Source organism: Dendropsophus ebraccatus, chromosome 14 (genome assembly GCF_027789765.1).
Source record: "Dendropsophus ebraccatus isolate aDenEbr1 chromosome 14, aDenEbr1.pat, whole genome shotgun sequence".
NCBI classification, from domain to species: Eukaryota; Metazoa; Chordata; class Amphibia; order Anura; family Hylidae; genus Dendropsophus; species Dendropsophus ebraccatus.
Window position 1 is genome coordinate 51,189,626 of NC_091467.1, and position 27,425 is coordinate 51,217,050.

General features: G+C 41.0%; 1 protein-coding gene across 1 annotated transcript in view; it reads left to right on the top strand.

The window, feature by feature from the left end:
* Positions 1-27,425, top strand: part of CDH4 (cadherin 4) — a 557,258-nt gene that overhangs the window by 10,746 nt on the left and 519,087 nt on the right. The window contains exon 2 of the mRNA XM_069952222.1: positions 286-397. Coding sequence (XP_069808323.1) covers positions 286-397 — 112 coding nt within the window. The remainder of the gene's footprint in view (positions 1-285; positions 398-27,425) is intronic.

The window sequence follows — 27,425 nt, forward strand, 5'->3', positions numbered from 1 at the left end:
TTGTACACAGTCAGTGCTGCACAGTCCCTATCTAGTAAATGCAATTCTCAGAACGGCAACTTTTCCCATTTCCTATGCATTTATATCCAGTGATTATTCAGAATACAGTATACTATTGTTATGGCTGTTAGCGGTAACGTTTGCTGCTGGCTCAGTGCTCCTCGCTTGCCTGTATTGTAATATGTAAACTGATGGACAGTAACTTTCCTAGAAATCTTATTTTAATATCAAGATGTGCCTTTTTTTGCCCCGTTCACTAATCTTCTGTGCTTTTTCTGTCTGTAGGCACATATTGGGAATGTAACCGCACAACACAGCTGTATACCAGGCTTCTCTGAAGAAGGCTACACGGCTCTTGTATCACCCAGCATCAAAGAGGGACAGAAACTACTAAAAGGTAAGGGATAGACAGACAGGCCTTGTTACCCCCAGGACTGTCTGGTATACTTGTATTTTTGGATTGTATATGTTGTAAGTATATATTGTTTGCCATTTAAATACTAGTGGCCGAACTATTGGACTCAAGCATACTTGAGTCATGTTCATATCAACAATGATTTACACTGCCCGGGCAGAATGGATTTCTTATGGGAGCAAAACATTGCTCTATATAAATGTTCTCTTCTTTCAGCTTGGTTATTGCAGAGGGGAAAGATGCCTTACACATTTCTACAATATGCTTGTCTATATTTTAAGGTGTACCTGTCATCAAAAATAAATCTTTTGACCATTTATAGATTGGTCGGGGTCTTTGCTTACACCGCGACCAATTAGGAGAATGAACAGGGAGGGACATGTGCTAACTTGTACCTCTCTCCCCACTCTGTGTCTATGTGAGTGATATAGTTCAATAGACTTACATTATATGACTGTCCTGGTCACGTGACACAAAGGCAGGTTCTCCTAGCTCGCACTCAGGTTGTGATCTGAGCACCCAGACCCGACCAATAAAAACTTTTCTTGTTTCTTTATGACATATTTAAAGTTTTTCTTTTTTGTCACCTTGCTCATTTACATAAAGGAACTTTAAAGCGAATGTACCATCAGGTACATTGCTTTTTTTTTTTTTTTTACATTCGCAGATTGGCACCAGCGTGGCAATCGCAGTGACCCGATCCTTTTTTTGAAGCGCTGCCCCATTTCCCCCGCTCCGAGCCGTTTTGGAATCATATTTCCTCCCCTCTGTGATGCGGCTCGTTTACAATCAAAGGAACTGCATCATAGAGTTGAGGGGATATTGTCACATTGGGGGGCATCACCAGTGCAAAGAACCAGGACAGTGCATGGCAAAAGAACGGCGGCAACTGTGGGAAACCAGGCAGCGTTTAAAAAAAAAAGGACTGGGCTACCGGGATCTCAATGACGATCTGCTAATGTACCTGATGGTACATTGGCTTTAAACTTTGAAATAAACAGGAGCTAAACTCGTCCACATTGTTTTCAGTCTGTAAAATTTTTAACAACTCTTGCAGTGAACACCTTCATCGGATCTCTTTAGGAAATGCAGTCTTAGAGTTCACCTACAGGTTGTGCCTAACCGAGAAGTGGGGTGTCACAGTCTTTATCTCCTATTGCAGACAGTAATGGGGGGAGGCTCCTGCTGCAGCCATTTACCACTAGACACAAGATTTTGAGGAGGATCTGCTAAGAAATAGCTGGTTTCCTGGCATACAAGGAAATATGTAATGTTTTTCATACATTTTCTTAGTGTTCCTTCATTCGGGTACGTTTACACACATCTTCTGCACGTTTCTGTTTGGCATCACAGTTAAAGAAAATTTTAAATATTAACTGATTTGGATAAATGTTGAAAATTTCCATTCTATCTGGTTTGTGAAAGGAATGAATATGGAATCTTCAGGTCGTAGCACGCAGAGGGGGTCGACCATATGTTGACCCATTATTCCGATGTATATTTCACACTTCAGAGAGTCATCCGTGCTCATTCTATGTAAGTCAGGGTGGCGTGCATTATTCATCTGGGTATCAGTCAGCCACACTCAGCGCAGCGGTGTGATGTCACTGCGTAAAGTACAAGGATCAGCTCCGAGGATTAATGGGATGGAGTTTTTTTATATTTTATTGTTTGTCTACAGAGACAGAGAGACTGAACATATGTTTCAGCAAATGGACTATTTCTCGGAGGACCTGCGTGCTGAGTTCAGTTTTTTTAATACACTAATCTGCAAGCATTATTTTTCTTTCTGCAAAACTCCTGGGCAGATCTGAGGTGTAAATGGAAAGCCATTATGTGCTCACAGAGCACGGAGCAGAGATCGTATCCACACATTGCGGTTATATGGGGCGGTGACACCTCTGAGGCATGTGGTGCGATTACACTCTGCATTGGGGTTTCTAGATTTGTTTAAAATTACTACAGGCTGGAATTAGCATAAAAAAGAAATAAACTTTATTCACCTCTAAATTCACCACTTGTCCGTGTTTTGGACGTGTTTCCCATGTGGTCCCTGTCCCAAGCTACCAATATGTGATATCCTTGCCACAGGACTGGTGGGGGTCACCAGCAAATGTAGTTTATTTTTCTCTATGCCATTCCAGTTTCAGCCTGTGCTCAATACAAATCTATCTATCTATTTATCTATCTATCTATCTATCTATCTATCTATCTATCTATCTATCTATTTACATATCTCATATATACTGCCTATCTATCTATCTATCTATCTATCTATCTATCTATCTATCTATCTATCTATCCATCTCATATATACAGTATCTTTATCTATCTCTTACCACTCTATTATCTAACTTTATATCTTCTTGCATCGATCCCCACAACGCCTCTATCGCCTCCATACTGATTCAGTGGCATAGAGCGGCAGATGGGACGGAGATGCAAAAGTCATTTTCCCATGATGCTCTGCTCGTGGCCGGAGTCCTGAGATACGGCTCATCTATGATTTAGAGGGAACACTTAGATTATTGCAGACTTGCAGATTCTCTCGGCGGCTGGTGTTCCAGTTCACTGCGGTGCTTCTACCTCGAAGGACTTAAAATTAAAGTGTCATATGTACAAGACAAAATTCTGCGAGAGATGACATTGTAATTATTGCCCATAAGTTGTTTTTCCTCGGCTGGAATGAAGACTTGAAGCGGGGGGCTGCGCTCAGGACTAATAGTATTGTAATAAAGCTTTTCTCTTACATTCCCGGTGAGATTTGTCTGCCATGTATTGCCGGCCTGTTGATACGTGATCTTCTATGACAGACGCTTAGCTGCTTTCTCGTCCTTTCTCGCGGAACATTACCTTGTTAATTTTGATTTTTCTGCACTTTAATAAGCGTGATGGAATCATCTCCTCGTCTGGGTCAGACTGCATGCTAGATTCCTATTCCTGCCAACACTTTGAGTTATTTGGATTATTTTTTCTGTTCCTTATCGCTTTGTAATGCTTATGTTCACCTATCCCACATACTATTGATAAAACTTCACATATCGTTTTTCTGTGCATAGTCAGGAGTCCCGATCTCTTGGACCTTCGTTGATTCCTAGATCGAAGTGGTCGACATTGACCTGCCCATTCATGTTCTCGTATGGTAGCTGTAGATACACAAAATGGTGACAAGCTTTTCATGAAACGTGAAATTAGTAAGTGATGAATAAGTAAAGTAAGTGGTGGAATAGATTAAAAAAAAGATGTACTAAAAGAGGGAGAACAAAAACACCTTCTCCTCCAGCTGTAGTAATAACACTTGTACTTACTAAACTATACAGAGTAGTAATTATCTATTGTGTATATATTAGACTACACTAGGGGCACTGTTGTCCTGGAGTCAGTAGCTTACATATGTTCATCTACCTTATATTGCATAGAAGTCTGCTGTATATCTATTTGCCCAAGTGTAAAAATCTATCTATCTATCTATCTATCTATCTATCTATCTATCTATCATTCAGTTCATATCTATGTACCTAGGTCAGTGCATGTGAGAAATACTGCACACACTGAATCCCATAGACAGAGGAGACTGCCTGGTGTCTGGCCCATTTCCCCTCATACGCTGTACAGTATGACTGGCCTTACCTGAGGGAGCCATACTGCCGACAATCCCTGACACAGCACACAGTGACCAGATCTCTACTGCTGTATTTGCCTTCATTAGAGGCTGCGCTCCTCTCTGGAGGACGGCTGAGGACAGCCACAATGTAACCTCCAACATAACAACCATTAATTCAAAGTGAGTTTTATAGGAGTGGGCCAGTGTGTAATACCTAGTGTACATGTACTTGTGTGTCTAATTTATGCGCATTAAGTAGTTTACATGCATTCATGTGTGTGATGTGTATGTATTATCTGCTGTATATGGATTTATGAGTATTGTGTCTGATGTATGTGTATTACCAGGTGTATGTGCATTCATGTGTATTGTGTCTCATGTATGTATATTACCAGGTGCACATGTGTTTATGTGTATTGTGTCTGGTTTATGTGTGTTACAAGGTATACATACAATTGTGTGTATGGTGTCTGATGTATAATGTGTAATTAGTATAATTTGTGTATTACCAGGTAACCATGCGTTCATTACTATTTTGTTTATGTCTAAACGGGTGTACATTCATTCATATGCATGAACATGATGTGTATGTATTACCAAGTGTACATGCATTCATGTGTATGGTATCTGATGTATTTGTATTACCAAGTGTACATGCATTCATGTGTATGGTATCTGATGTATGTGTATTACCAAGTGTACATGCATTCATGTGTATGGTATCTGATGTGTATGTGTTACCAAGTGTACATGCATTCATGTGTATAGTGTCTGATGTATGTGTATTACCAAGTGTACATGCATTCATGTGTATGGTGTCTGATGTATGTGTGTTACCAGCAAAAAGTGCTAAAGGGGCAGTGAGAAGCCGCTTGGTAGTTACTGCCCTGATGACTTGTGGTTCAGGCAGCATAAAAGTGATCACAGGTTCCATTTAAAGGATCATTCTAGGCAAAACTTAAACTGTATGATGCCTTGTACTAGAACCTAGGGGGTGGAGCCTGACACAGGGCTTCAGGGAGTACACCAATGGAGGAATCTCTGTCTCATGCTCCGCCCCCTGGGGGCCATACACAATACACAGTTTATAACTTTGGCCTTAAATGTTCCTTGAATGTTGAACACAAGGATAAAATCTTCACATCTCCACATAGCTTCACACGGATAGGAAACAACTGATCTGTACGACAAGAAGCAATATGTCGAACTTCCAGTTCCAGCGCGCACAGGATGGCAGCACTGTGAAGGAGCTCCCACAGTAGCTCGCTATAGACTCGGCTCCCAGCTGTTACCCGTTACCACGGTAAATACCAGAGCACCTGACATACTCCTCTACCCGTTAGGGACATGGAGAAACAACAGCAGCGCGCTGGGAAGCAACACAGAGCCCCCTCTTCCTCTATACCTCTCCCACAGAGGGAGAAAACAAAATCCAAGATGGCTGTGTCTCCTCACACAGCAGCGCAGTACATCATTACAAGAGACACAAATATAAATCATTCACCTCCTGCTTCTTCTGAAATGGTCACAAATGACCCCAACACTGAATCTTTTATTCCTGGACTGTCTATTTCCTGTAAATCACTAGCCATAGAAGTGGCCAAAATAATAATACCAGACATTACTGCTTCCTTGGAAGCCACTATAATGACCTCACTATCTGCTATACAGGGAGACATTTCTCATCATACCTCCCAAATACATGAATTAGAAGAGCGCCTAGGGTTAGTGGAGGATGAACTAGCCATGACTAAATCTAAGCTACAAACAACTATGAAACTTACAGCAACATTAAGGGACAAGACAGATGATCTAGAAAATAGATCAAGACGGAGTAACCTTCGCATAATAGGTCTGCCTGAAAGCATACCACTGTCACAATTATCCATCATCTGTACCTCAGAATTACCACAGACCCTAGGTTTCAAGGCTCTTGTCAAGTAGAAAGGGCACATCGTATAGGCCCTCCAGCAAACACTTTAACCCCTTCCAAAAAGGCGACTACTAACAAACCGAGACAAGTGATAGTCAAATATCTTAATTATGCAGATAAAGCTGCTATTTTACAGGCGTTTAGGAAAATGAAAACTGAAGTTCTTATAAGAGGTCACAAAATTCTGATATTCAATGACCATTCTGCTACAGTAGTCCAAAAAACGAAAAGCATTTGCCCCAATATGTACGGCTCTAGTACAGCAGCAAATAAGATTTGCACTCCTCTTCCCTGCTATTCTAAAAGTCTTCAAATCAGACGGATCTACCAGTGTATACCAGACCCCTGAAGAAGCTTCGTCTCTCCTAGAGAATTTGAGAGACCCGACTTCTGCTACTCCTCCTGGGGATAAGAACAAGAGACGACGTCTTGATAGTCCTACATCTCCTTCAGCAGATATGGAGTGATGAACTATACTGACTAACATGTCTAACAAGAGTCATCATCTTACTTCAGATATTTATTTATATCTTCTATTCCTTTATATTCCATCATTTTCTCCCTTTACTTATGCTCCTCCTATTCTACTATGACTTCCTAAGGTTTCACCTTAAAGAAAGAGTTTTCCTTTACCAAATTAGTCATGGCATTTGTTTACTTGTACAAATCCTGCCTGAATAGGAAAATGTATAGGAAGAGATATTGCTATGTAGTATTATTGATATTAGCGAGTTACGTTTTCTCGCCATGTTTCTATTTGTTTTCTATTTCTTCTTTTTCTTGTATCTTTCTATTTTCTCACCAGGCTATATGCCCGCTCGGAGTCAGCGAATACTCCGTATGTTTCTGTGAGAAAAAAGTGAAGTCTTATACCAACTTTCTTTCGCTTATTTAGTTGTAAGATTTAGATATATTGCAATATTATTGCTATACTGCTCTCTGTATATATTATGTAAGGTTTTTTTCAGTTTTTATGCTCTCAGGTGTAATTGTAACATGAATCTCTCATCTATATTTTTCTTATCCCTACTACTGCTGTGTGCTCTTGGGGTGCCTGCCTCTTATCACTTCATCCGCTCCTGGCTTTTATGAAAATCGTTTCTTGGAATGTAAAGGTTTGCGCTCTCCTTCCAAAAGAGCGCTCATCCTTAAACACCTTAGAAGACTGGGAGTGGATGTAGCGTTATTACAGGAATCTCATTTGTCTGAATCAGATTATGTTAGAATGAAAAGGTTTTGGGTGGGTGAAGTCTTTGGATCTCCTGCTCAAAATAGGAAGCGTGGTGTGGTAACTCTTATTCATAGAAATTTTGTCCACTCTATTGTTTCTCAAACCTCAGACTCAGAAGGGAGATTTCACCACATGGTTTTGGATACTCCATCTGGACATATAAGCTTATATAATGTTTATGGCTCTAATAACAGACGAGCATTATTTTTCCAACACTTAGAATCGTCCCTTCTTCAAGATGGTGAATCCAAAATAATAGTAGGAGGTGACCTCAATACAGTTTTACACCCGCATGAAGATAGGAAACGTTCCACTCCTCTGACAAGGAATTCTCCTCTTCCTGAATTATTTTTAACAAATTTGTTATCTAGTACTCATCTAGTGGATTCCTGGCGTCATCTTCATCCTGAAGAAAGAGAATTTTCTTTTTTCTCACATTCTCAGATGGCTTGGTCCAGACTTGACTATATGTTAGTCTCACAGGGAGCCTTGAGCCTACTAGATGACTCTGTCATAAATGATATAGTTATATCTGACCATTCTCCGATTACTTTAACCCTACGTGATTCTTACCCTAAAGGAACAGACATTATTTGGAGATTCCCAGCAGTTTTAGCTTCAGATGAAGTCTTCAAAAATCTTCTTAAAAAATGGTGGTCACAGTTTTGCGACACTAATTCGCAACATACCACAACTCCTATACTGTTATGGGAAACTGCCAAAGCTGTACTAAGAGGCAATATAATCTCTTATCTCTCTGCACGTAAAAAAGAAGCGACCACCTCTTACAATACTCTTACTACTAAACTTCGTAATGCATACACTACCTTCTTATCTTTACCTTCTGAACAAAATAAATCCCTTTGGTGTATAGCAAAAAAGGAATTTGAATTAGCTCAAGAAAAACTATTTTTCTCGTCTTTATAAATATGGTAATAAAACAGGAAAATTATTAGCTAACTTGGCAAAGAGTAAACGCCCTATTTCCCATATCAAAAAAATGAGAGATCATAATGGTTTATTAAATTCTGATCCAAAAACTATTTCTCATATTCTTCAAAAATTTTACCGATCCCTTTACTCTTCTGATCTTATAGATCCTTTAGCGGGTCAACAGTTTCTCCAGTCTCTGAATCTTCCCAAATTGGATGAATCTTCTCTGGCATCATTAAATGCCCCCATCTCTCCTGAGGATATCTCTAAAACAATATCTTCCCTTCATAATAATAAAACCCCAGGGCCAGATGGATTTAGTGGAGAATTTTATAAAGTTCTAAATACTGATCTGGTTCCAACTCTCCAAAAAGTATATCAACATATGATAGATAATAAATGCATGTTACCTTCAGGGGAAATGGCCTATATTAGTTTACTCCATAAACAAGGGAAAGACCCACAACTTCCATCCTCATATCGGCCTATTTCTCTTATAAATCAAGATTTAAAAATTCTTACGAAAATTATGGCTGACCGGCTTGCTTTATTTCTCCCTAAGTTGATTAGTAGCCACCAAGTTGGCTTTATAAAGGGCCGCTCAGCGATAACTCATATTAGGACAGTTCTAATTGTACAGGAAGTATTACGACAAAGGGAAAATCCAAACCATTCACCAGGACTGCTTGCCTTAGACGCCGAAAAGGCATTTGATAATCTTAACTGGGAATGGATGGATATGACCCTCTCTCGTTATGGCATTACAGGCCCTTTTAAAGATCTTATCTCTACCATATACAATAACCCAATAGCTCGCATTCATACACCTGGATTCTTGTCTGACACTTTCCCAATCCTTAAAGGAACCAGACAAGGTTGTCCAATGCCCCCCCTTCTTTTTGATTTAGCATTAGAGCCCTTAATTAGATTTCTTCTCCTCACACCTGAATTTAAAGGCATTCAAGTAGGCAATGAAGAAGTACGTATAGCTTGCTTCGCTGATGACACCTTATTATTCCTAGAAAATCCCACATCACACATCCCTGGTGTTTTAAAAATCTTGAAAAACTTTGGCTCATTTTCTGGTTTTAAAAATTAATATTACTAAAAGCCAATTGTTACCCTTAATACCACACTTGGCTCTCCATATTTACCCTGAAGGTATAGGTATAGCAAAACAACACCTTTTATATTTAGGAATTAAAATTGGACATACCCCTTCTTCTCTCTACTCATTAAATTATATCCCAATCTTCCAAAAAATAGAACAAGAACTTGATAGGTGGAAAAATTTACCCCTTTCAATCTTAGGCCGTATTCATCTTATTAAGATGATGTCATTTGCTAAATTATTGTATCCCTTACAAATGATCCCCTTACTACTAAAACATAAGGATATTTCTCGACTCAGATCAGCCTTTACCAAATTTATTTGGAGGTCAAAACGACCAAGAATAGCATATGATACTCTCAGCCTCCCCAAACATAAAGGTGGTGCTCAATTACCTAATATTAGATTCTATAATTTGGCCTCCATCTTCAGACACATCAGAGACTGGATTAACGGTACTTCTTTCTTTTCTAATTATTCCTTGGAGTCTGCTCTTTCTTCTCCTTGGCCTTTGGCTTCGCTTCTTCACTTCTCTATTTCAGAACTACCCTCACATTTAAAACACAATGTTATTATCGCTGATACCGTTGCCACATGGAAAGCTTTAAGAAAATTGTATAAACTCCCATTTAGTCTTTCTAAGTTTTTCCCATTATGGGACAATCCCCTCTTTCTACATGGTAACATCAATCCTGACTATATGGTATGGAAACAAAAACAAATCACTCACTTAAGTAACTTACTGGACTCAGATAAGGGAGAGTTGTTATCTTGGGAAAAATTTAGAGACATGTATGATATCCCTCCCCATCACCAGGTTTTATTTGAACAACTGTGTTCTTTTGCTATTAATAGAGTTAAATCTTGTGCGAAGGCAGAAAAAACTAATGATTTTGATTTTCTATGCTCCAATTCTTCTCCCACCTTATCTCTTTCACAAATATACCGTAGGATATGTGTTGATTCCTTAAACACATCTCCTCCCCCTTTTCTTTGGAAATGGGCTGCAGAAATACAAACAGATAATTTGGAACAAAAATTGCTAAATAGCATCCGATATGTTACTGCAGCCACTCCCAGTGTGAAATTGAGGGAAATCCACTTCCGGCTACTCCATAAGGCAATTCACGCTTTTAACTTTTCTTACTCCACCATGCCAGATGATTTCTTGACATATTGTCCAAAATGTAAAGAACCTAGCGCAGATTTATCACACTGTGTTTGGTCTTGTTCTCAAATTCAGACATACTGGCAATTAGTACAAACCTTTATTCAGAATACATGGAATGAATCCATACCTCTAACTCTAATCAGTTATGTTTTTCATGTTGTGGTGGCCGGGGATGGAGATCCCTCTGAAAAACCTATAGCCTCAAAATGTATTCATCTTACTCTGTTATTGGCCTTAAAAGGCTTACTAAACCACTGGATCTCTGACACACTTCCCACTATTTCTGAGCTAACAACCTCGCTTAAAGAAACTCTTCATTGGGAAATGCTGGATGCAATCCGCAACAAAGATGTTTCCACAAAAAATTTCATAAAAAAATGGAAATTTTTTCTCATAAAGGTTATGTCGCAGGAGGAGAGGGAAGTTGTTATGAAACACTTTTGTAATACTGTTTGGTATCAGACGGCGGAGGCAAGGGGCACCCTAGGAGTACTCAGAGTTCCTTAATTATATTAAAGATAGAGATTCTTTATCTACATTTCTTTCGATCCTGTAGAGCATTAATTTTTGTTCTTTAGATTCTATTGTTTTTTTATAGCAAAATTTTTTTCAAAATTACTATATTGTATCCTACTTATATCTTCCTTTGATATGTAACTGTATTGTTATAGATAAAATTTGAAAAATCTAATAAAAATATTTGGAAAAAAAAATAAAAAAAAAGAAGCAATATGTCTCCACGTTATAAATGACCTTGGCTCATTGTATTTACATGTATGTATAGAGAGATGCAGCCTCATAGCTGGGAAATGTGGTGAGCAAATCCCTTTGTTATGTATGGGGGAAAAATGTATTGTGGGCAGAGAATGGCGGTGTCATGTAGCGGCACAGTCCATCTCTGTATTGTCATTGTGGCGCCAGTCTTCATACTCTTCTGTGTTTTCTGCCAAGTCTTGGGAGCTGCAGTACAGGATGCTAAATTGTAGTCACTTCACTGAAGCCAATCTTATAAATCTGCGGCCTGTCTCTTCAATGCTCCATCTTGGAGCGAGCATATTTCATGGTATGGTGCCGCAAGTATATCACAGAGAGTGATGTGTATCTAGCTGTGTCATATCGCCCGTTTTAGTGCGTTTGGCTCAATATATAATGAACTGTGTAATCTGATGTATTCCCGTGTGCAGATAAGCTATTTTATCCCATGACACAGTCCAGCGGAGGCTTTATTCTCCTGCGTCTGACTGACACAAATTGCAGCTAATAAGGATGGAAACCTGCATCGGTTACAGTGCAGAAGGCTAATCCATCTGTGGGGGAAGGACCCAACGTTATCCCAGATGACATAGAGGGTTGTGGTATTGCCAAGACTGAAGACGTGGACAGGGTCGTGTCCTAGGGTGAGCCAAAAGTAGCTTATAGCGTACCATACGTTTAAACGTTCCTGGTTTTGTTAGATTAACCCTTTAGAGTGGTGATAAGGAGCGGTTATTGAGCCCCTAAGATCCCCCTTCCATGGTTCTATTTCTAATTTCAGGAAACAGGATTGGTAGTTTGCCATCACTATTAACAACTCTTCTTTCTTTCTGTCAGTCACATCACATTGTGGGGCAGTGTAGTAGAGTGATCGGTCATTTACAGTTATCCCAACTCTCTCTGCTACACTGTGCCGTGGCCGCAGCGCTACTGACACGGACAGCTTCCCTATTTCTAGAATTGACACCAGGGGAGGCTTACTATCTGCATGCTATGTAAATGCACTGCTACCAGGGCTTTTGCAGTCTTGCAGTTCTGGTCATGGCCATTGGTGGCAGCAGAGAGGCTGCATCATCTCTTATTGCTGCCTGTCTTCTGTCAATGTAAGGCTCCATGCACACAGAGCAAAGCGGCAGAATTCCGCAACAGAATTGTCCACCGCAGAATGCCTCCAGCCTCCGTGTCATAATGACACTCTAAGGGAGGCTTGCACGCCTTACTCTCGGCGCTGACGAATGAACACGTTCATTCTTCAGCGTGGAGAGAGGAGCCACGCGAGTCTCCCATAGAGTGTCATAATGACACAGAGACTGGCGAACAATTCCGCCGCTTTTGCTCTGTATGTATGGAGCCTAAAAGTGGGGAAAAAAAACATTTTTGTTATAATGTTAAAATACTGATAGATTTCTATGACAGAACTACATTTAAAAAAAAAAAGAAAAAAATATTCCCAGTAATATCCCTTTAAATGCTTGTTGCATTTATGTTGATAGGAGTTTAGGACAGCTTAGAAATGATTATATATTATGTTTTATAAGGCCGCTGTCGCCCACCATCCCTCCATACAGATGCACACTGTTTTAGTTGATCATGCATATTTTCTGAATAACAAGACGAGAGAAGGCAGCTCTGGTAACAACTTATTTCCCTCAAGAACAAAAGACTGGACAGCTAAAATCCAGCAGGCCTGATCCTTCTCTCTTATCACATTAGATTGTTGGCCGATCCCTCTGAAATTGGGGGATTTTGTTGACTTTAAAGTTTTTAGATTACTTTTTGCACGGTAAAGTTATGTTTTCTATATGTGTTATGTTGTACACTTCTATGTCACCATATGCTGCTTTGTGGTTTAATTTATAACCTGTTAATTCAGTCCCATTCAACACTGGTTTATTACAGGTGAGAAAATTCATGAGCAAGTTCAATAAGCGACACGGTGTGTTACCTTGTTGTGTTACCTTGCACAGGTTTTCATAAATGAGCTGTAGATGTTACTTTAGAGAAGGGACAGGAACCTTCCGCCCTCCAGCTGTTGTAGAACTACAAATTCCATCATGCCTGGAGAGCCGAAGCTTTATCCGTCCAGCCATGATGGGAATTGTTTTTCAACAGGGTGGGAGGTTCCTCTTCTCTACTTTACAGCGGTGTTCCCTAACCTTTGGTTCTCCAGCTGTTGCAAAACTAAACCTCCCACCATTTTATTTCCAAGTCAAGTAAGTTGACACAATTAAATCTTGGCTTAAAAAGATCCGGAGATGCCGCTGCATCAGTGCAAAGTGTTTGTCGCCGGCAGTGGTGAAAAGGGAAGCTGCAAGTGCCAGGTGTGACTGTCAATTGCAAGTATTAACTCTTAAAACTTTTTCCTGTTTTATAATGTAATGGGCTACAACAACCATACATTTGTAAATGGAGTCCAGGGATACTGTAGCTTCTCGGCTCACTTTTCCATTGATCCCTTTGGCCTATTCTCTCTGCACATTTTGTAACTCGAAATGTGGATCTGGGAGACAAAACCACTAAAGGGGATCTTTTTTGTGTAAAGGGAATCTGTAGAATAATTGCTGACAGATCTACACAGAGGTTGGGGAGACTTGATGTTTCGCCTATATAATGGGTACCTGGTTTAGGTTAGGGGCACTGAGCTCCTTCCCCCTCCACTCAGTTATTATTGGCAGTTTTAAAGAGAACCAATCACAGTGTGTTTATTTTATTTTATTTTTTTTATGTATATATATATATATATATATATATATTTAATTATTTAATATTATATAATATAATATAATATTATGTGTTTGTGTGTGTATATATATATATATATATATATATATATATATATATATATATATATATTATATATCTGCATTTAGTATTACTATTTTTCTTTATAGCCTTGTGACAACAAAAGAGTGGGTGCGAGCCCGCAACTCCCCAGCACATAGAGTGATAGAGTGGTGGGATGGGATCCCATGATTTTTTGCCCACTGCTCTGTCAATACACAGTGATCTTGCTCTATACAGCTATGTAGCTGTGAGGTGGTGCGTCCCCAATCCTGGGCAGTCAGTGCAGTATTCGCCTCTCCAGGGAGTTCGGCAGTCCCCCTCTTTCCTCTTCGGCAGTAAGCAGCAATTAGCTGGTGGGCGGGTGAACGCGCCCCCCTTTTCTCTCCCCTCTCTTCACCTAATCTCTGTCCTGATGCTGTAATCTGGTGGTGCCGCCATCTTGGGGACGTTACTGTGTACCCGGACAGGAATGCACCACTGGAACGCAGTGACAGCACCAAGATGGCGGTGCCCTGACATTACAGGACAAAGATTAGGTGAAGTATTAGATACAGACTGCAAAGGCAATCTTTATTAATACACTAAATGACCAATACACTTTCTAACAGGGGCCCCTAATATTACATTATAGGTTCTCTTTAAGTTTTATGTCAGGAGAATGCTAGAGCTGTCAATCATAGCTTGGAGGATGGGCTGGCTAAATGTTCACCTCCAGGACATTTGTGGTAATAGCAGCCTAGGCATCATTGTTTTTTTTTCTATTATGCAACTTGCATGACTGAAACAGCAGATACAGCACTGTATCATTGCAGTCTCTTCCCCATTCCTTTGTATTGGGATTGGAGTAGACTGCCTTATGTATGCTGTTGGTCTTGATGGGGCGTGTACAGGGGGCGTGTAAAGGGGGCATGTACGGCCACTGGCCAATCAGCATTCATCATCATTGGGCCAGTCTGTGCAGAGCAGAGGGACAACTGACATCACTTCCTGCATTTGGCCTCTTTTTTTTTACTGTTAATAAAGAACAAATGGCCTTAAAGGGGTTATCCAGCGCTACAAAAACATGGCCACTTTTCCCCCTCTCTTGTCTCCAGATTGGGTGGGGTTTTAAACTCAAATCCATTGAAGTAAATGGAGCTTAATTGCAAGCCACACCTGAACTGGAGACAAAAGACAAAAGAGGGGGGAAGTGGCCATATTTTTGTAGCACTGGATAACCCCTTTAAGGGCCTTTTACACAGTCTAGAAATGTTCCTATGGCCGATAATCGGTCCGTATAAAAGTGTCAGTGATCAGCTGACGGGGAAAATGTCCGATCCCAGCCTCCCAGCCTCCTCCAGAATGGTTTACAGCGGGGCCTGAAAATACAGCTGGCGGCCAGACTGAAGTAGACGTGCCAAATCACAGACAGCGCAGATGTAAGTATACACTGCTGCCTGTGATCTTTAAACTGACAGCACAGATATATACATACATACTGTTTCCCGGGCTGCACAAACGATAAAAGGATAATTCATGAACCAGGGCCCCTCGATTTGTCGTGCCGTGCTTGCTGCCCCCACAGCCCACAAATCGCCGCATGTAAAAGGACCCTTATTGATGGAGCCTTGAGTGCAGTTTTCTAGTAAGAAAGACACCTAGTGGACAAATGTATAGCATTGCATTTCATATAGAAAACAGTGCAAAGATGTAGTACAGTATATCACATTCCCTTATAATGTAACATTAATTATTTATTCGTAGTAACAGTGGCCATTTAAGGCTATAAGCCTGTGTTTCAGCTGATTTTAGTGCCATTTAGTTTACTTTTTGAGCTATTTTTGCATTTTATAAAATATTTTTTTTTAAATCTTTTAAATTTTTTTTGTGTGTGTGCTACAGCAGCAGATTTGCTATTTGCAAGGTAGGAAAAAAACATTCCTAACTAACATTGAATGGCCAAAATGCTCTCTGTTCTACCTGTCTCTTCCAGTGTTGGTCAGCTTGGCCGTCCTTATCACGGTACACAGAAGGATTATCTCCGATACTATGATTCTCACACAGTCTACAGAGTGACCCCATTCACGTTGACAACAATTCTGCTCCTGATCTCTTTTTTTTCCCTCTCTCGCCGTGACTTTTCCAGGAACCAGAAGTTCTGCGCTCTCAGCAGAAAGATTTCACACACTAGAAAATCTCAGTTAAAACACAAGACAGCGAGAGACTTGAAACAGAATTGATGAAGGGGAGTGCGGTGTCTGTGTAAGCAAAACCTTGAGGTTTGGCAGCTAGTCTCAGAACATGCACATCCTGTGGGGCTCCGGGCTTGGCCTTGCTGTGTGTATATCGGACTAATCGCACATTCATATTTAAAGAGTATGATGGCTACTCCATGTTTTTCCTGTATGATACAGGTCTTAAATTCTAACCATAAAAATAATTTAGTTACAGTATATAACTGTTAGTTACAGCATTGAAAGTTCCGTGGAGATGACATTCTGTTATCTTTTTTCAGAGGATAAATGGATTCTCTAAACTTGACCATCCTAGACTACCTACCCAGACTAGTAATCTTTTTATATCTATAGCTACAGTATATACCTTAGTAACAAGATGCATTACACAGTATATTAAAGAGAACACACCACTGGCTTTGTTTTTTTGTATTCCCTATCAAATAATAATTCTGGAACATCTTTTTATAGAATTTAGTGTAGTGCCATTATTTTTTTTGTTTCTACTAAATATTTATAGATCAATTGACAACTGGGTGTTACCATTCCCTCTTGTCAAAGGGGTGTGTCCATGACTGTGTGAACAAACTAATGTGTTTTTGAGAGTCCAAAAGATTTTTTAATTTTTTTTTTTGAGCCTTCTTTTTGTGTCCACTCAGCACTCCCTTAGGAAGGGCAACAGCCCAACAATTTTTTTTTGCGAGCCCTGCCCAGTGCACATCTGTTTCCCAGTCTGTGAACTGCAGGTGCCAGAGCATAAGCACAATCACAGACCAGAAGAAACAGGTTTGGGTGTGTGTGGGAGAAGGCAGGGGAACTTTTACCAATGGGTTGGGAATTACCGGCAGTTAAGGTGTACATGAGGGGGTGGGGCTTAACGACAGGTAGCAAGGTGTACTGCCGGTGGGTGGGGCCTACCGACGGCAGGGCTTGTCGGCAGTAGGGGGTTACCATTATTATTAAATCCCAAGCTGTTTTGTCGTCCTCTCTGCAGTAAAAAAAGCTTCTGCACACAGAGGAGACGACTGCGACGATGGAGCTCATTGGCCCTTGCCATGTGTAGTGGTGAATAGTGAGAGATGTAGCCTAACAGACTACATCATTTGATGAGTACACGACTCCCATGTGTGAGTGAGCGCCAAATAGCTGAGCAGGGAGGGGTGGGAAATATCTGGGCACCGAAGCTGTGGAATGCGGCAAAAATCACCAGTCAGCAGCCAAAGAGATAGCCCTAACTGTATGTGAACTTTTTTTTTTTTTTTTAACATGAAATGACAGGTACACAAGCATGTAAACTTGGTTCATGTCTCATAATAAGGTCCAAAAATATTTGTGTGAACATAGTCGGTTGCTGTCCATTTATTGCTGATGGTGTCATTGTGTGTAGGATACGCCTACTGGGAACACCCATTTGCCAATTTCCAAGGGTTATAAGAGTTCTACGCAAGGACATTTTAGGGAAGCCTTAAAGTGACGCTGTCACCCAATTTTTGCATTTTGACTTCTCTACACAGGTGTAAAGGGCAAATTTAGCAGCCTTTATACTGTATCTTATTTTATATCATATGTCATGGGGATTGTTCCAGTAAAAAGTGATCTTTTATCATCTGAGGATTGTGCTTCACGGCTGCGGCGCCACTTAGCCCCGCCACTGTAGGCCCCGCCCTTCATGACATCATCGACGCATAGGCCTTGCCCCCTCAGCCAGAGAGCCATAGTTTAGGGAACACTGCTTGACACATTTTTATATCTAAGGTATATAGCTGTAAAGAAGTGGATATTGGTGTTGGTAAGATTCTTTAGCTACAGTACTGTAGGATGCAATTAGCCTATATATATATATATGTGCTAGTTATTTATTGATGAGCGATGACAATGGGACCCGGCCTAAATTGATCAGGTGATTAGACACCGGCGCTCTGTCTATATACCTTGTGGTTTCTCCTATTTTCCTGACTCAGCTTTCTAACATCCTAAAAACATAGAGCGCTCCAGGAGGAACCATTTACTACCCGGTAATTAACTTCTGTATGATAAATGAGGATACGGCATCTCATGGCATTCAGCTGAGAAGAAGAAGAGGGACCGCACTAACAAGAATACACAGAGGGCTGGAACAATGCCGGTGTATGGAAATAACTTACAGCCAAGAAGAATACTAATACCTCTCTGCCGTTGTTGGTGATTATAAATGTCGACATGCTGCTCTGCACCTTCCCTCCTGGCCCGCTAAGAACTGTCAATCCGATAACCATTGTAATGTTCCCAAGAATATTTTTTCTTTTTTTTTTTCAAACATATTTAATATATTTCGGGTTTGATGTTTAAACTTGCAGCAATACCCGTCATCTGGAATAATTGTAAATCATTACGTACTGCATAATGGATCCCATATCTGATGGCACTGATGTGAAAAATTGTGGTGGAGTTGATGAGGCAGAATTTCTAGTTTGTATGCTAAAAAGTAGAAAACAGGAGAAATTGTAACTTTATCTCACTAATCTGTTGTTATAGGAGCTGAAGCATCATGTAACCTGTTCTTAAGCAGGTGGGAAAGATCTTGCTGTCTTGTGCCACGTATCGTGGTAGCACCCCTGGCAATGTTCAGCTGAGCCAGAGGTACAACCACCAATAGATGGCGCCAGAGAGTAAACTCTTTCCCTTCTGGGAAAGAGCTACTTTGCATATTCCTTTTCCCAGTGAAGCTTGCATGGCCTAAAAGCCATCACACATCTTTTAGCACCCTCCTTAAGGAGAAACATGTCCATAATGTTCGAAAGGTTTTATCCTGGTTACTGTAGGATAAAATTCTGAAATTTTAGTAGGCACCACAAGGTGGAGAGGCCACATGGCACTTACTTGCGACACAAGCCAAAACTTATACTATGTGTTTTATGTTTCAGCTACATATTTACCCTATTGGACTGGTATTTATCACGGTTTTCCTTCACTACATTCACTGGGCCAGTATACAGTATATCACAGCTACCTCTCGCTACATACACTGGACCAGTATACATCAGTGTCCACTCACTACATACACTGGACCAGTATACATCACAGGGTTTACTCTCTACATACACTGGGCCAATATGCATCAGCGTCCACTCACTACATACACTGGACCAGTATACATCACAGGGTTTACTCTCTACATACACTGGGCCAATATGCATCAGCGTCCATTCACTACATTTACTGGACCAATATACATCACAGCTACCACTCCCTACATACACTGGACCAGTATACATCTCAGCTAACACTCCCTACATACACTGGGCCAGTATACATCTCAGCTACCACTCCCTACATACACTGGACAAGTATACATCACAGCTACCACTCACTACATACATTGGACCAGTATAAATCACAGCTACCACTCAGTACATTTACTGGACCGGTATATATTACAGCTACCACTCCCTACATTTACTGGACCAGTATATATTACAGCTACCACTCCCTACATTTACTGGACCAATATACATCACAGCTACCACTCACTACATACATTGGACCAGTATACATCACAGCTACCACTCCCTACATACACTGAAAAAGTATACATCTCAGCTACCACTCCCTACATACACTGGACCAGTATACATCACAGCTACCACTCCCTACATACACTGGACCAGTATACATCTCAGCTAACACTCCCTACATACACTGGGCCAGTATACATCTCAGCTACCACTCCCTACATACACTGGACCAGTATATATCACAGCTACCACTCCCTACATACACTGGGCCAGTATACATCTCAGCTACCACTCCCTACATACACTGGACCAGTATATATCACAGCTACCACTCACTACATACACTGGACCAGTATACATCACAGCTACCACTCACTACATACATTGGACCAGTATAAATCACAGCTACCACTCAGTACATTTACTGGACCGGTATATATTACAGCTACCACTCCCTACATTTACTGGACCAGTATATATTACAGCTACCACTCCCTACATTTACTGGACCAATATACATCACAGCTACCACTCACTACATACACTGGACAAGTATACATCACAGCTACCACTCACTACATACATTGGACCAGTATACATCACAGCTTCCACTCAGTACATTTACTGGACCGGTATATACCATATCACAGCTTCCACACATTACATATACTGGACCAGTATGCATCACCATTTCCACTGAAGACACTCACTAGGGGCGGCTCCCTGCAACTTGCCCAGATGCTCAGTGTACGGCGTATCTTTGAAGAAGTCCCTGCTCCTGTAAATACTGTGCATGTGTAATCGCAAGGCAGTCCTGAATCAAGATAGAAATCTGTCTTATTCAGATCCAAAACGAATGTCAGGAGATTTGCTTATGTCTAGTCCTGAGCTTAAAACTGGCCAAGAGCAACACCTGCATGGATTGTGCATGTTCTGCCAGTGTTTGCATCAGGGTGCACCATATTCCTCATAATTTAAGTTGGAATTTTAATAGTCAACAATGTGAGTGATCACAAGCTCTGTACTGCGCTGCAGCATATGATGCTGCTACATAAAATCTATAAGCAATGAATGTGTTAGAAATAGGTGGGGCTTAAGTAGCCAAACCCACCCCCATTGCCGGGAGCCACTTACTCCTGGTCGTGCAATGTATCCGAAATCCATGAACGCAGACAATACAGAATCAGAGGCTAAGGGTACGGCGGAAGAAAAGGTTGTAACCCCGTTATTACCAGCTCATAAATGCTTCATGAACATTACAAAAGGATATCATATGCAATGAATAAACTGCGCTATTTTCACGACCCGCAGGATGGAAGCGGTGTCACATTTCAAAGGACTCTTCCTTCCTGCTGGGTCCCCAGGCCATAAACCCCGTGCTTGGCCGGGCCCTGATTAATTACGTTTTATAACTTGCAATTGTGCCAATCAGTCCATCACAGGAGAGCGGAGATAAAAGCCTTCTGCGAGCTGTGAAAGGTAACACGTTATTTTTGGATCTGAGGATCATCCGTCAAGGTTAGTTTTAAAGGCACAGCTGTCAGCCAAGTTCATATCACCTGCTGATTGCCGGGATTAGCGGCAAAGCTATTACCTCTCTTCTCTCCGGTTCACAAGAGTGCCCAGACCTGCACTGGTATTATATTTTTCCTGCACTTTTACATCTTTGAAAAATTTCATTGCAGAAATGCATGTATGCATGTATGTTGTTTCTGTAGTGCACATTGTGTGAACCTTGTGGATGGTGCTTGCAGTTTACTTGTAAGTGACTGGAACCTAGACATGCAGGACACAACAATTGAAGGAGTTGATGTCTAGTCACCAAGATATCTTCATGCTTTTAAAGTCACTTAAAGGGAATGTGTCATCAGAAAATGACTTATTGTTTAAATAATGTTCTTATGTTAAACATATTTATTAAGAATTTTGTTTTTCTAATTTTCCATTTTCAATCTATAGTTTAAAGTAATCCTGAAATGTTGCTGTTTTTATTCTCACCACTGGGGTTAAAACTAAGCTGAAACTTCCTGTTGTGTCTGTGGTGATAAGAGGAGGCTGCTGCAAAGTGATCTGTACAGCATTACAGTGACATGTGACACCAAGAGATAGAGAAGACAATAGCAGCTCCCAGTGGAATGACCTCTTCACAGGTCACATAGTGTGCTCAGTAATGTTTTACAGTCATCTCAAGGGGACAGACTCTGTTTTTTTTCCGTCTATGTCCATGAGTCTTGCTGTAACGCGCCTCACTAAATGCTGTAGAAACAGCCCAGGCAAGATGGAAACCTTCATAACAATGTACAAAGAGTGAAATAAAAAAAATGGTCAGAAAATAGAAACAGATTGGATTAAAAGAACATGTGTAATTACTAATCAGTAAAAGAAAATTAAGGTGACACATGTCCTTTAAAGGGAACCTGTCAGCCCCCGTGCTGGGGCAGAGCCCGGTTGACCTCCCGCTAGTGACCCTTATACTTACCTTGTCCACAAAGTCCCGCTCCTGGACCCACTCCCGTTGCCGAGATATCGCCGTCGGAAGCCCAGCGTGCGCTCATTAGAGATGAGTCCGACGCTCATAGAGAATGACGGCTCCATTCATTCTCCATGAGCGTCGGACTCATCTCTGATGCGTGTGCGCCGGGCTTCAGTTGGTGATATCTTGGCAACTGAATCAGACCCTAAACTATCCAAAATTGATGCTGTAAGTGTCCATTTACACAGAAAGATTATCTGACAGATTATCTGCCAAAGATTTTAAGCCAAAACCAGGAATAGATTTGAGAAGAGGAAAAATCTCAGGCTTTCCTTTATGACCTGATCTCTGTTTTTATAGTCTGTTTCTGGCCTTGGCTTCAAATCTTTGGCAGATAATCTGTCAGATAATCTTTCTGTGTAAATGGACCCTAATGCTGGGTTTACACAGACAGATTTATCTGACAGATCTTTGAAGCCAAAACCAGTAACAGACTATAAACAAGGATCAGGTCATAAAGGAAAGACTGGGATCTATCGTCTTTTCAAATCCATTCCTGGCTTTGGCTTCCAAAATCTATCAGATAAATCATTCTGTGTAAACGCACCCTGAATGCCCTATTCCACCAACAGATCTGATGACAGATTATCTGCCAAAGATTTGAAGCCAAACCCAGGAGTGGATTCGAAAAGCGGAGAAATCCAGTCTTTCCTTTATGACCTGTTCTCTCATTATAGCCTGTTCCTGGGTTTGGCTTCAAATCTTTGGCAGATAATCTGTTGTCAGATCTGTTGGTGGAATGGATAACCCCTTTAAGGCAAAGGTTACTGGAGCAAAATGCACCAAATTGGTTAAAGGGGTTTTCCTGGCAAAATAGACTGATGTGCCTTCTAATGGACATGTGTGAGATGATCCCTGAATGCGAGTGGTATCATCAACATTGGTAATTTGGCATCAGACCATGTAAAGAGAGGAGATTGGGTATCCTATACCATCTAGCAAAATTTGGATAAGTTCTACTAAATCCAAACATTGGGAAAAAAACATAATAAAGCAAAACTCCTCAGGATTGAGGGATATGTCAAACTGCCAAACCTAAGAAATGGGAAAAATAAAGCAAGAAGTTATTCTTCTGCTTCCCAATGGATCCACTTCAGTGTTTTTTTTTTGCCATGCATCCAGAGAGATTTGTAGAGTCTATAGAGTAATAAATGGGAAAGACCAGAGTCTTAAAGGGGTTGTTCGCAGAGCAGATGACAATTGAAACCTTCTGCTCCCTGGTGCTCACTTTCAGCTTTTCCATGTCTCAAACATATGTCCCCACCATGTCCTGGTCATAAGGTGACGTTGTAAAGCTATTGGACATCGCATGCAGGTGTAGTTTGACCCACACATGATAAACGGAATATGTGCCCGCCACTTCTGACAAGTGGAAAAGCAAGAAGTGAGCGCTGGGGAGCAGAAGGCTTCAGCCGTCTTCTTCTCCAAGCCCAACCCCTTCACGTAGTCATTCTAGCCTGTGTAGAGATCTACTGTGAAGGTCCATACGAAAAAAAATCTGCCAATGCCAATTCTACTGTTTTAATGCAAAAAATTTGCGGTATTTGCCCCTGATCCAATGAATGTGTATGGCTGAATCTGAATCTACTCAAAAGTCAGATTCATTCTTCTCCTGGAAAAAAAAAGTCTGAGCTGATTTACAGCCTTATCAAAGGTTGAATTTGCTCATAGATCAGAAGATCGATCAGTAGATGCAAGAGACAGGCTGAAGACCGAACAGTCAGATATCTCTCTGAATGAGAGAGAGCATCCTCTACTACATGTGGAACATGCAGGCTACAGATGAGAAACCTTTTTAATGGACACCCATGGGGGGGGGGGGATCTTTGGACCATAAATACAATGCAATAATTTTAAAAAAATGCCTTCAGAGGTGTCCATAACCTTTATGGTTATTTATACAGCAGCTTACACAATCACAGAGTTAATTCTCCAGCCCCGTTTCCCCATGGACTCAGCCCTTCTCCTGGAAGTGATTTGATTTGTACGATATGGGAGAAGGATTAATGCGTTTGGACTTAGATAAGCGCAGTCATCGGGTGTATGTGCGGTTTATTGTGTAACGTCCTCAGCAGGAAAAATTAAGAAGGAGCGTGTAAGATAAGAGGTAGTTACAGCGGCATCCTAATCCGTACAGTGCGGGTAACTACGCATCCTAGCCCAAGGGATCCTGGGTAATTAATTAACCTGTAAGGTAGAAGTCACTTAGAGATCCCAGGGTTTCAGCAACTTCACAGGAAAATCACATTTTACACCTCCCATGTGCTCTTAATAACAGAGCGGCGACACAGAAAATGAGTTTGTTTCTATTGAGGAGCATCCGTCACTGTTTTATGAGCCAAAATCAATGTTGCCTTATAACAGGACTTGACAGTTCCCAGGAGCCATTGTTCCTAAACAATAGTTGTTGGAACCAACATTTTTGGGTTGATTTTATTTAGACAAAGGGGGAGATTTATCAATCATGGTGTAAAGTGAAACTGGCTCTGTTGCCCCTAGCAACCAATCAGATTCAACTTTTCAATCCTCACAGACTTTATAAAATGAAAGGTGGAATCTGATTGGTTGCTACGGGCAACTGAGCCAGTTTGAATTTACATCATGTTTGATAAATCTCCCCCAAAGTTTTATTCGTGATGACAAAAAAAAAGTCTTTCAATTTCCCTATAGCACCCCCACAGCAGATATGAGGTATTACACATAGGGGGATATTTATCAAACATGGTGTAAAGTGATACTGGCTCAGTTGCCCCTAGCAACCAATCAGATTCCACCTTTCATTTTCCAAAGAGTCTGTGAGGAATGAAAGGTGGAATCTGATTGGTTGCTAGGGGCAACTGAGCCAGTTTTACTTTACACCATGTTTAATAAATCTCCCCCATATTCTTTAAATATAAGTAGGCTCTCTAATAAAAGAAACAAAAACCTAATAAATGGGTTCATGGTTGTGCTGAGTTCTCTAGTGCAGAAAGCAACCTTTATAGTCATTCCCTAGATCAGAGTCCCACATTGGGAAGACCCCCGCTTCATGGCTTGTCTATGGCACTAAGCCTGCCTGGCAGTGGTGGTATACTGAACAGCTGAGCTGAATAGGGAAAAGAAAAGAGAAAAACAGAAAGGCGCAGTCAGTAGTAACAGATTGACACCCTATATCCAAAACAACATGAAGGAGCATGTGACCATGCAGCACTTCAGTGCCCTCCATAGGCATATACAGGCTCAGTGGTGGACACTGGAGGCGGGGCATGGTCACATGCTCTTCCATGCCGGCCATCTTGTTTACACACTCACCACAGAGCAGGGCAGCACAGCCTGGAGGAGGGGAGTCTCATTTTATTTCTATGAGGTACACAGGGAGTTGCTGTCAGTATATACAGTCAGTACACTTACTAATATTGTACACTGACCAATTTTACTATAACGTGGCCAACCCCTTTAAAGGAGTTATCAAGGATTAGAAAAACATAACAGCTTTCTTACAAAAACAGCGCCACACTTGTCCACATGTTGTGTGTAGTATTACAACTCAGCTCCATCTACTTCAATAGAACTAAGCTGTAATATCACACACAAACTGAGATTAGGAGGGATGCTGTTTCTGAAAGAAAGCGGCTCTGTTTTTATAATCCTGGCCAACCATTTAAATCAATCCATTTCCCTCAGCCTGCAACTAAAATAGAGAAATCAAGACATTCTTTTTTTTTTCTTTTCCCTACAACATCATGGTGTTTTATCGCTGTATCCTGAGGGATATCTCCACGTGGTGTTTACAAGAAAACTTGGAGATTTGCTCTGAATAAGACATTGCCTAAAAAATGTATGCGATTGATCTGAAGGTAGCTCACTCCAGAGAGCTCTGTGAACCACCGACGTTGGAAAGGATATGCCAAGCCGCGACTATCCCCTTATGGGAATAACTCTTTGCCCTTTAGAAGACAGCCGTACGCTATAAATCAGCCAGCCTTGATCCCGTAGCAACAATTATTACTTTTTTTGCAGAAGGTTAATAAATAAAATGGGTTTGTATTAGATTAATGAATTTACGGCGTTGTTCTGCCGGAGAATGGATTATGTGAATCTCCTCGGAATAATATTTATTCCTAGAGGTTTGCATTTGGTGAATGAATTAACACTGATCAGCTGGCTGCGGATAGATTAATAGCTGTTTGTATTCGGCGAGCATCATAGGAGTGAATGCCAATGACTTGGTAAGAAATATAGTTTATTTCTATAGATGGATATATAGATATTCATTCAGCCAGGGAAGGAATTACCGCTTTTGCTCATGAGCGAAATTCATTTAAGCTTATATAGATTAAAAATTAATAAGATAACTTGTTGGGCTAAGAGATAAATATTCATTATTTGAGGCTTTTAGATGGATTTCTGCGAAGCAAAATGATGATTGAATGAACTGAGAAATCCGGGATGTTATGTGTTGGTTATACATGATGAGACTTGATGCTCTTTTATGGTGGAAGATTCAGGTATCTCCTATAACAGGCATTGATCTATTTATTTGCTGCATTTCTATAGCACCAACGTAGTCCGCAGCGCTGTACAGATATGTTCATCCTCCACAGGGGCACGCAATCTAAATTCTATGTAAACTATTTCACCAAATCCAAATGTAACAAATTTTTTGCACAATTTGTTCTGTTCAGCCTACCACTGAGCCACTCCATGCCTAGTCTACTGTTTGCCCCATGCCATATTTAAAGCGACTAAAGCATACCCACAGTCTGCCCCCCATCCCCAAACCGCTTTTACTGTCAGATAGCTGCTTCTAATCCAAGATCTGTCCTGGGGTCCGTTCAGCAGGTGATGCAGTTATTGTCCTAAAAACTACTTCTAAACTTGCAGCCCTGTGTCAAATTGGTATGGACTAGAGTACCCGTGCCCTAGGCTGGCACTGCCTCCCCATTCCTCCTCCCCGTCCTCTTCACCATTAGGAATACCCCTTGGCAGGATTGCTCCTATTCATCACCTGTCTGAACACTGCACATGTGTTGGATCGTTAAGGCACCTGTGCAGTGTTCAGACAGGTGATGAATAGGAGAAATCCTGCCTGGGGCATTCCTAATGATAAGGAAGGGCATCGCAAGCCTAGGGCACAGACACTCTAGGCCACTCCAATTTGACACATGGCTGCAAGTTTTAAAAGTTTTTTAGACCCAGGACACAGCATGGATTAAAAGCAGCTATCTAACTGTACAAGCTGTTGGGGGGGGGGGGGGGGGCAGATTTTGG